Source organism: Triticum aestivum, chromosome 2D, assembly GCF_018294505.1.
Source record: "Triticum aestivum cultivar Chinese Spring chromosome 2D, IWGSC CS RefSeq v2.1, whole genome shotgun sequence".
NCBI classification, from domain to species: Eukaryota; Viridiplantae; Streptophyta; class Magnoliopsida; order Poales; family Poaceae; genus Triticum; species Triticum aestivum.
Window position 1 is genome coordinate 105,008,036 of NC_057799.1, and position 10,555 is coordinate 105,018,590.

At 48.6% G+C, this 10,555-nt stretch overlaps 1 protein-coding gene across 1 annotated transcript; it reads left to right on the forward strand.

Moving 5' to 3' along the window:
* Nucleotides 1–5,718: 5,718 nt before the first annotated feature.
* On the forward strand, nucleotides 5,719–7,934 carry LOC123048944 (uncharacterized). The gene is made up of 4 exons (XM_044471956.1): nucleotides 5,719–6,259; nucleotides 6,590–6,826; nucleotides 6,929–7,149; nucleotides 7,275–7,934. The coding sequence occupies exons 1-4, from the start codon at nucleotides 5,861–5,863 to the stop codon at nucleotides 7,540–7,542; spliced, it is 1,125 nt and encodes a 374-aa protein (XP_044327891.1). The 5' UTR covers nucleotides 5,719–5,860; the 3' UTR covers nucleotides 7,543–7,934.
* The last annotated feature ends 2,621 nt before the right edge of the window (nucleotides 7,935–10,555 follow it).

A 10,555-nucleotide genomic window follows, 5' to 3' on the forward strand; every position in this document is an offset into this window, starting at 1 on the left:
ATGAGATTTTCTCATCCGTAGCGATGCTTAAGTCCGTCGGAATCATGTTAGCATTAGCTGCATTTATGAAATCTGGCAGATGGATGTCAAAACAAGTTTCCTTACCAGTTTTCGTAAGGAAAGGTTGTATGTGATACAATCAGAAAGGTTTTGTCGATCCTAAGGATGCTAAAAGGTATGCTAGCTCCAGCGATCCTTCCATGGACTAGAGCAAGCATCTCGGAGTCAGAATATACGCTTTGATGGAGTGATCAAAGTTTTTGGGTTTATACAAAGTTTGTTAGAAACTTGTATTTACAATAAAGTGAGTGGGAGCGCTACAACATTTCTGATAAGTATATGTGAATGACATATTGTTGATCCGAAATGATGTAAAATTTCTGGAAAGCATAAAGGGTTGTTTGAAAGGAGTTTTTCAAAGGAAGACCTGGATAAAGCTGCTTACATATTGGGCATCAAGATCTATAGAGATAGATCAAGACGCCTGATGATACTTTCAAAGAACGCACACCTTGACATGATTTTGAAAGAGTTCAAAATAGATCAGCAAAGAAGGAGTTCTTGGCTGTGTTACAAGGTGTGAGTATTGAGTAAGACTCAAGACCTGACCACAGCAGAAGAGAGAGAAAGGACGAAGGTCGTCCCCTATGCTTTAGACGTAGGCTCTACAGTATGCTATGCTGTGTACCGCACATGAAGTGTGCCTTGCCATGAGTTGGTCAAGGGGTACAATAGTGATCCGGGAATGGATCACATGACAGCGGTCGAACTTATCCTTAGTATCTAGTGGACTAAGGAATTTTCTCGATTATGGAGGTGAAAAGGAGTTCGTCGTAAAGGGTTACGTCGATGCGAACTTTGACACTAATCCGGATGACTCTGAGTAGTAAACCGGATTCGTATAGTAGAGCAATTATTTGAAATGGCTCCAAATAGCGCGTGGTAGCATCCACAAGATGACATAGATATTCGTAAAGCACACACGGATCTGAAAGGTTCAGACCCGTTGACTAATAACCTCTCTCACAAGCATAACATGATCAAACCAGAACTCATTGAGTGTTAATCACATAGTGATGTGAACTAGATTGTTGACTCTAGTAAACTCTTTGGATGTTGGTCACATGGTGATGTGACCTATGAGTGTTAATCACATGGTGATGTGGACTAGATTATTGACTCTAGTGCAAGTGGGAGACTGTTGGAAATATGCCCTAGAGGCAATAATAAATAGGTTATTATTATATTTCCTTGTTCATGATAATCGTTTATTATCCATGCTAGAATTGTATTGATAGGAAACTCAGATACATGTGTGGATACATAGACAACACCATGTCCCTAGTAAGCCTCTAGTTGACTAGCTCGTTGATCAATAGATGGTTACGGTTTCCTGACCATGGACATTGGATGTCGTTGATAACGGGATCACATCATTAGGAGAATGATGTGATGGACAAGACCCAATCCTAAGCCTAGCACAAGATCGTGTAGTTCGTTTGCTCAGAGCTTTTCTAATGTCAAGTATCATTTCCTTAGACCATGAGATTGTGCAACTCCCGGATACCGTAGGAATGCTTTGGGTGTACCAAACGTCACAACGTAACTGGGTGGCTATAAAGGTGCACTACAGGTATCTCCGAAAGTGTCTGTTGGGTTGGCACGAATCGAGACTGGGATTTGTCACTCCGTGTAAACGGAGAGGTATCTCTGGGCCCACTCGGTAGGACATCATCATAATGTGCACAATGTGACCAAGGAGTTGATCACGGGATGATGTGAGTTACGGAACGAGTAAAGAGACTTGCCGGTAACGAGATTGAACAAGGTATCGGGATACCGACGATCGAATCTCGGGCAAGTAACATACCGATAGACAAAGGGAATTGTATACGGGATTGATTGAATCCCCGACATCGTGGTTCATCCGATGAGATCATCGTGGAACATGTGGGAGCCAACATGGGTATCCAGATCCCGCTGTTGGTTATTGACCGGAGAACGTCTCGGTCATGTCTGCATGGTTCCCGAACCCGTAGGGTCTACACACTTAAGGTTCGATGACGCTAGGGTTATAGGGAAAGTATGTACGTGGTTACCGAATGTTGTTCGGAGTCCCGGATGAGATCCCGGACGTCACGAGGAGTTCCGGAATGGTCCGGAGGTAAAGATTTATATATGGGAAGTCCTGTTTTGGTCACCGGAAAAGTTTCGGGTGATATCGGTAATGTACCGGGACCACCGGGAGGGTCCCGGGGGTCCACCAAGTGGGGCCACCAGCCCCAGAAGGCTGCGTGGGCCAAGTGTGGGAGGGGACCAGCCCCAGGTGGGCTGGTGCGCCCCCCCACCAAGGCCCAAGGCGCATGGGAGAGTGGGAGGGGGCAAACCCTAGGTCCAGATGGGCCTTAAGGCCCACCCTAGTGGCGCCCCCCCTCTCTTCCCCTTGGCCGCCCCCCTAGATGGGATCTAGGGCTGGCCGCCAGCCCTTGGGGTGGAAACCCTAGAGGGGGCGCAGCCCCCTCCCCCCCTATATATAGTTGAGGTTTGGGGCTGCCCAAGACACGAGAACGTCTCTCTTTCGGCGCAGCCCTACCCCTCTCCCTCCTCCTCCTCTCCCGCGGTGCTTGGCGAAGCCCTGCGGGATTGCCACGCTCCTCCATCACCACCATGCCGTCGTGCTGCTGCTGGATGGAGTCTTCCCCAACCTCTCCCTCTCACCTTGCTGGATCAAGGCGTGGGAGACGTCACCGGGCTGCACGTGTGTTGAACGCGGAGGCACCGTTCTTCGGTGCTTAGATCGGAATCAACCGCGATCTGAATCGCTACGAGTACGACTCCTTCATCCGCGTTCTTGCAACGCTTCCGCATCGCGATCTACAAGGGTATGTAGATCCACTCCCCTTCCCCTCGTTGCTAGAGTACTCCATAGATTGATCTTGGTGATGCGTAGAAAATTTTGAATTTCTGCTACGTTCCCCAACAATGTCAACTAATTCATTGAAAATCAGATATGAAGAACTCAAATCATTCATAAATATATTTCGATTTTTAATGAGCTCAACATTGTTGAAGTTATTGGACCGTTTAGTTAGTTTTGGTTAGCCATGTAGAAGATTTAATTGTGAAATCGTTAGAGTAATGCTCGTTGGGAGAGTCAGATGAAAAGTGTCGCAACAATTAAATCTCAATCTCCTAAGTTAAGATCGACTTTGCTTGAGTTAGGTGAAGCTAGTGGTACGGAACCCAAGGACATGAGTGATGCAATCACCATCTATGTGCATTGAGTCCGCCTTAACTCAAGTGGAAGGTACGAGGAATTAATTGAAGGGTCGGTTTCTTGTATGATCATTACTAAAGAAATTGCAAGTCAAATGGGTGTAGAGCCAGTAAAGCGTCGTGCTCCTAGGAAGAAGCAATTTGATGAAATTGACTCTGATGAAGCAACCTTGGAATCTGAGAAGGATTTTGAACATAATTATTGTTGGGAAATGGTTTGATATGTCAACTAATTAATTGAAAAGCAGTTATGAAGAACTCAAATCATTTGTAAATATATTTGGATTTTTAATGAGCTCAACATCGTTGAAGTTATTGGATCGTTCTAAACTAAAGACAGTTGTGCAAAATTTGCAAGTTCTTTCTCTTCAGATGATTCTGTTTTGAACTGAAAGACAATTGCACAAAATTCGCAAATCCTTTCTTTTCGGATGGTTCATCTAATATTGAGTTAAATGATCTAATTTCCAAGTTGATTGTTACGTAGTTGACTTTGCCTAATGGACCAATGTCTGGTATGGAGATCTTTTAGTTTGTCGGAGAAGCAAATTGTTATCCTAATATTTCTATTGCATATCCGATTTTATTTAAATGCTTGTGACTGTGGCATCAACTGAAATAAGTTTTTCAAAATTGAAATTGTTGAAGAACTACCTGAGATCTACAATGTCACAAGAGAGGTTAAATGGCTGGCAATTTTATGCACTGTGAAGAAATTATTCGATGATATTGATATGGCCGGTAATTCAAAGATTAGCAATGTCACAACACCGATTGTAACCTAGACACATACACCCATACCCAACGTCTAATGAAGAATGGATTGTAGTTGTAGAGATTTAAGATCGACCAAGTCATCACAAGTATCTCGCTATCGACGGGATAATCCACGTTGATGAGGCATCGTTTTAATCTTTGAAGGGCTGGGGTTACAACCACCCTCTTAATCATCCGATGGTTGGTTCTTATTTTGTAATTCAATTTTAACTTTGCTTTTACAAACTTATGATGTATACACCGCATGACGTAAAATCTGGTCAGATGATTCATTTTGTGCGGACAAGATCATTTCACTGGTCGTTCTTTTCAATGTTCTTTAGGGGTTTTTCATACTTTAAGAGCAAACTTTGACTTTATCTATTAATTAAGCAAGACATATCAAATGAAAAAGACGAAACAATGCAAACAACAAAGGGACGCCACAAAAAACACTACGTTACATCAAGGACATTCAGAAGTCGTATCTAGGTCGACATTTTGCGTCCCGGCATTTTGTCATAATTGTAACAAAGAAGCTATAGAAGACCAAATTTGCATAACTTAGACGAACCTCAATGTTTTTGGGAAGCCAGGTCGTTGGATGCGTTGTGGGCACTGGACATTTTCCTTGCAAGGCATGTTGCTGAATCACTGCGTTGCTGTCATACCATGGGAGGAAGCTTGGCGTAAGCACAAAAGAGCAAGACTAAAGAATCATATGCAAAACGCATCTGACTTTCATTACGACCGCAACCACCGACTTAAAGGCCGAAGTACCGGGTGACAATCTGCCTAAGGCCTTGTTCGGTTAAGCCATTCCCCAAGTGGATTGGAGTGGAATTGAGGGGATTCGGGTGGAATTTGAACTAGATGGGATTTAGTCCCTCTCAATACCTGTCAATCCCTCTCATTTACCATGGAACCGAACAATGAGAACCGTTAAAACACATGATCAATACACATATGCTCCAAAGTATCGACCACCACCAGGCCATGTCAGCCACAATAGAGCACGGATAGAAAAACAATAGGACTTTTAGCTCATACAACACCACCTCCACCTCCACTCCACCATTGTGGCGTCATGACCAACGACATACTCCTTGTGTAGTATCAAAAACGCTCTTATATTTATGGGACGGAGAGTAGCGTATAAGAATAAGAATAGCGTAAGCTGCACCCAACATTGACATGTTGTTCTCTATCCCCCACCGGAAACAGCTCCAGATGTCCTGCTGCTAGATTTTTGTCTTCGTGGGCCATTTCCACTCGTTAGCCCACGGGCCGTGTCTTGGGCCCGCTTCTGTGTCTCAGTAAAAGTCGTCCTTTCTCTCTCAAAAAAAAGAGTAAAAGTCGTCCTCGTCTCCCGCGGTTCGGGGAGGAAGAGAGAGACCCGATCGATCGATCGATCTCTTTCGTGGCATCTCCGCCCTCTCCCTCCATCACCTCGCCTACGTGTTCATTCCTTTACCTCGCCATGACGTCCGCCGCTTCCTTCTCCCATCGCTCTCGGCAGCAGCAGCAGCATCTAGGCAAGCGCAGTGTCCACGGCTCGGGAGCGCGATGCGCAGGTAAGCCCGCCACGCACACGCATGCTGTTTCATGCCGCCGCGCGTCGTCTCTTTGGTTTCTTCATCGACTATGTTTTGATCCGTGCGTGCACGTGTTTAGCTCCGAGGAGGTGGCAGCGGCGGAGGGTTCAGGCGCGCCGGGCTCTTCCGCGGACCACCCCGGCGGGGCAGGATCGGGGGGATGCGAGGTAGGCTCGCGGCCGCACGACTCGGAAGGAGACGGGCGCGCGGCGGTGCAGGTCACGGTCACGCCGATGCCGCCGCCGCCGGCTCCGAATACATCGGCGACGCCTGAGGCAGCACCCACGGCACCGGAGGCCAGAGCAGGGAGTGTGACGGCATCGGCGGCACCTGAGGTGAGAGCGGAGAGTGTGGCGGCATCCGCGGCGCCTGAGGTGAGAGCGGAGAGTGTGACGGCATCGGCGGCGCCTGAGGTGAGAGCGGAGAGTGCGGCGCCATCGGCGGCGCCTGAGGTGAGAGTTGAGAATTTGCCTGCGCCTGCGCCTGCGCCTGCGCACCCGCAACCTGGACCGAGGCCGAGGCGGCGGTCGTGGTCGGGGATCCCATGGACGAGGCTCGTGCTCGGAGGCCTGCTAGTGGTGGCGGTCGGCTATGCCTTCTACAGATGGGGGCTCCCCCTCTTATCAGACAAGGTTCTCCCGCCCTCCCTTCCTCGCCTTCTACTACTCTACTAGTACTACTCTACATATCTGATTTTCCCTAGTAATTTTACTCTTGTTTGACACGTGATTTCTGTCTCCTGGGGAATCCATGTGGTTAATTCAATGGAATCTCTAGTTCATTCATCCAAACAATTCCCAGACAGTACATAAGCACATGCCATTTTTGTTTTCTACACTGACGATGCCATCAGGATTCTGGACTCTGCTGAATTGCTCATGCTATACACTGTAATTTCACTAATGTTTCACTTGTAAGTTGGAGTCTTTGATCTGCCTTTACGGCATGATGTTGCACTGTAGGTGCTCTTGCCGATCATGCGATGGGAGGCGACATCTTTCGGGCGCCCGGTGCTGGCCCTTGTGCTGGTCATGTCCATGTCCGTCTTCCCTACCGTGTTCCTGCCTTCTTTCCCGTCCATGTGGTTGACAGGGATAATATTCGGCTACGGCCTGGGCCTCTTGATCATCCTGGTTGGCACCGGCATAGGCATGTCCATACCGTACTGGATCGGCTCGCTGTTCCTTCACCGCATTCACGTAATATTCATCATCTCCACTTCATTAAGTTTGGGCACTGTTCCCTATATATGATGGTGTGCCCTGAATTCTAGTCTGCATCTGTGTCTGAATGTATCACAGGGATGGTTAGAGAAGAAATGGCCTCAGCAGATAGCTCTGATCAAGCTGGCTGGCAGAGGGGGCTGGTTCCAGCAGTTCCGGGTGGTTGCGCTGTTACGACTCTCGCCGTTCCCCTATGTGATGTTCAACTATGTTGCAACCATCACCCAGATCAACTTCACCCCTTACATTTGTGGCTCGGTTGTTGGAATGGTACCTGACGCCTTGGTCAACATCTACAGGTATGATTCAGAGTCCAGAATTTCAACACTAACATTTCAGTTACTCAATAGTAGTGAGCAACTGGCCTATCAAATGCTCCCTCCTAACCAAGATCATTTTGCTGCCTTGGCCTGCTCTTTTGCAGTGGCCGGCTGATTCTCGCACTGGCGGACCTGAAGTATGACCAGCGTCGGATGACAACAGTGGAGATAGTGTACAACGTCATCTCTGCGATCGTTGCCGTTCTTATAGGGGTCGGGTTTACGGTCTACGCGAGAAGGGCCTTGGATGGCATACAAAGCGCGGAAAGCGCGCAGCAACCTGAACCCGCTGTCGTCCCTGCTGTCGCCACATCGGAACTCGGTGGTGATCGCCATCGAAGTTCTAGCTCTGTGCCGGTAGATGTTGTGTAGTGGCATACTGGCATGAAGTGGATTCTTCAACTGGATGAAGAACTGCAAGTGGTTGAAAGATCCAGCCAGGGTTTTACAGAATGCTCTGCACCCTGCTGCAGCACTTGTGTTGGTTGGGTTGGGTGTGAAAGATCAAGACTTCGTGGGTTCTTTCTTCTAACCTGGAACAATGTGGATTTACCTGACCGGCTTTATTCAGTTGGAAAACACACACGGATAGCAGAAGGAAAACATGGTGAGACGGGTAGGCCCCGTCTGGTGTTGCGGTAGCTTTCATAAGCATTTGTTTCATTTTGTGAATATATAGCAGTTAGAAAGACCTCCTTCTTAGAAATAACAGAGAATTCTTGCCTGGATTGGTGACGTAGTAATTGTTAGCATGTGCAGCGGGCGCGCACACATGCGTGCTCGTGCCATTACGTGACGTAATTGTGTCGTGGTGTGCTTGCTTTGTACTTGTGTACATCCTCGGTTTCCTGCTCATGGATCGACGATGTCACTGAACGTCAATGAAACAAACTTAAAGGCAGCAGCACGTACAGCACGGTCTCATGCATCTTTTTTCTCCAAAAACGAATCGCAAGTTGCCTCAATAAACGCACGCAAAAGCACTCGGCAGTACAGCTACAGCGAGTCAGCAACATTCTTCTTGCCAAGCCATGTGCACGCATGACTCATCTTCAGGAGCAATCCTTACATGATTACAGCATCGTGAAGATGCTTTGCTATAGCTCGATCGAGCCTTACATGCAGCGCATGATTACAGTATCGGGAAGACGACTTGCTAGCTCACGCATGCATGATGAGTTGATGACCAGCCGCGCGCTGTCGATGGTGTGCAGTTGTTGAGATGATCAGCAGGGGGAGCCGGCGGAGAGGCTCCTCTCGAGGTAGAAAGCCCGCAGCCTGGCGGTGCGGCTGGCGCCGCCGCTGGCGGAGTGGGACAGCGCGGGGAGCCCCCACTGCGAGGAGAAGACGATGGCGGGGCACTCGGCCGCGCACGCGATCCGCCGCACCAGCTCCGCCAGCAGCGCGGCCGCCCGCCTTGCCGGCGCCAGGAGCACCAGCCGCATCAGCAGCCTCACCCCGCGCCTGCGCTGCGCCATCCGGAACAGCACCGGCACCGCCTTCTTCCCCGACAACCTCCTCCGCAGCCGCAGCGGCCGCCTCGCCCTCGTCCACCTGGCGGCCGACGCCGCACCCGCAGCCGTCACATCATTTCCGACCTCCTCACCGTCGCCGTCGTCGCAGAGCTCGCCGCGGAGCCGCTGGTAGCGGCACCTCGGCAGCTGGTCCCTCGCCGTGAGCACCTCCAGACCCATGTGAGCTAGCTAAGGTGGCAGCTAAGGTAAGTTAACCAACCGGCCGGTCAGAGACGAGTGAGCTGTGAGCTGTAGGAAGCATGGGGAGCAAGCGAGCCTACGGGCGCCGGTATATATAGGACCGGACGAAGTTCGATTATTGCGCGTTGGCACATGGGGAGGAACCGTGCCGGCCGATGGAGCGCGCGCCGTGGCATGTCATGCAAGTTGGATCGGAGCAGCATAAGAAAATGGCGCGGCAACGACCGAGCGGCGCCTACGGCCTGATTCCCTTTTGACGCATGCTTTCCGCTAGCTACCAGCATTATACTACGCCACGCATGCATAGTAGTATAATTTAGCTTAGCTCTGCGCTCTCATCTCCATGCGAGCTAAAACCCACTATTATTTTGATCTCCATGCTTGCATGATCTTATCGGTAGGCCAAATTTAAATTTATCTTGAATTTCATTTAAATCTGGCCCAAAATTTTGATATTACAAAATTTTTGGTCCCACCAATTAAGTGAAACATAGGAAATTTCGATCGCTGGGTTGGAAAGGTAGGAGAAGGGGGAGGGGTGGGGAGATAGACCGACGAAGATGAGTCGGAAGATGAAACGAAGAGGGACAAGCCCGCGGCAACGAGCGGAAGGTGGAAGGAGGAGTCAACAACGACTGTGGTTAGGTCAATGGCGAGATGGCGACGACAACCGGCACCGGATACTAGTGGTAATAAGCCCATCCAGTGAAGGATTTGTTGTGTGTGGTGGCACCCCAGCTTGACAGTGGCGGAGAGACAGAGGAGGAGGAATGTGCGTAGTGAGAAGGAAAAGGGAGGAGGTGGGAAGACGAGGCGGCCGGAGACAGAGGCGGAACGATCGGAGGCGAAGCCGAGGAGGATGGAGCATTCATGCCTTAATATGAATTTCAAAACTTAGCATAGGGCATAAGACATAGTAAGAGGTCTTACCATGTCTGCATGTGTGCAATTGACCGTTAAGAATTATGATAACTATATTAACTAGTGGGTGCAAAAGTGTCTAGACAAACATTGGTGAAACCGATGTCCCTATTTGTCTGTAAACATTTAATTTCAGATCTCTTATTATTGTTTTTGTGACATATTGTATATATCAATCATAAGTGTAACTATGTCAAGCTAATAGAGGTTACCTCTCATCGTGAAAGAGCACATAGTTGCTACTCCCCCCCATCCATAACAACTGTCGCAGATTTTAAACTAAGGTTGCCTTAGTTTAAAACTGTGACGCTTATTATGGATCGGAGAGAGTAGTTACTTCTCACGAACCATCCAGATTGTGGAAGTCTACCAAATTTAGGAAACGATAATCTTCATATAATAGACTTACTTTGATAGCATCTTTACAACATTTTTGAACAATATTTCTAGCTCTACCTAATAGAAAACGTTGTTTGAAAGAGTTGGAGCTGTTTTCCTCAAGCAAGCCCTGCATTCATAACTATAAGAAGGTAACGACACTTGTATTTCTTAAGATAAAGATTGGAAATATTCAATGAACAAAGTGAAATATCCCATGGATGTTCTTTTGTGAACTTTCTGAAGGTTGACTTCTAGGGTTTTCCCCCGGCGCCAACAAATACCCCCCCCCCCCGCCGCGCGGGGCTCCCGTGTTGTCCCCCGCGGGCGATCCGGGGGCGATTAGGGTTTTCCCCCGGCGCCGCCACCCC

What these genes read in the sequence shown, in the direction of transcription:
- LOC123048944 (XM_044471956.1), top strand. Translation starts at nt 5,861, where the DNA reads ATGCCGCCGCCGCCGGCTCCGAATACATCGGCGACGCCTGAGGCAGCA. An exon ending in TCCCCCTCTTATCAGACAAG is followed by an intron (nt 6,260 to 6,589) that starts GTTCTCCCGCCC and finishes GTTGCACTGTAG; the next exon opens with GTGCTCTTGCCGATCATGCG. An exon ending in GCCTTGGTCAACATCTACAG is followed by an intron (nt 7,150 to 7,274) that starts GTATGATTCAGA and finishes GCTCTTTTGCAG; the next exon opens with TGGCCGGCTGATTCTCGCAC.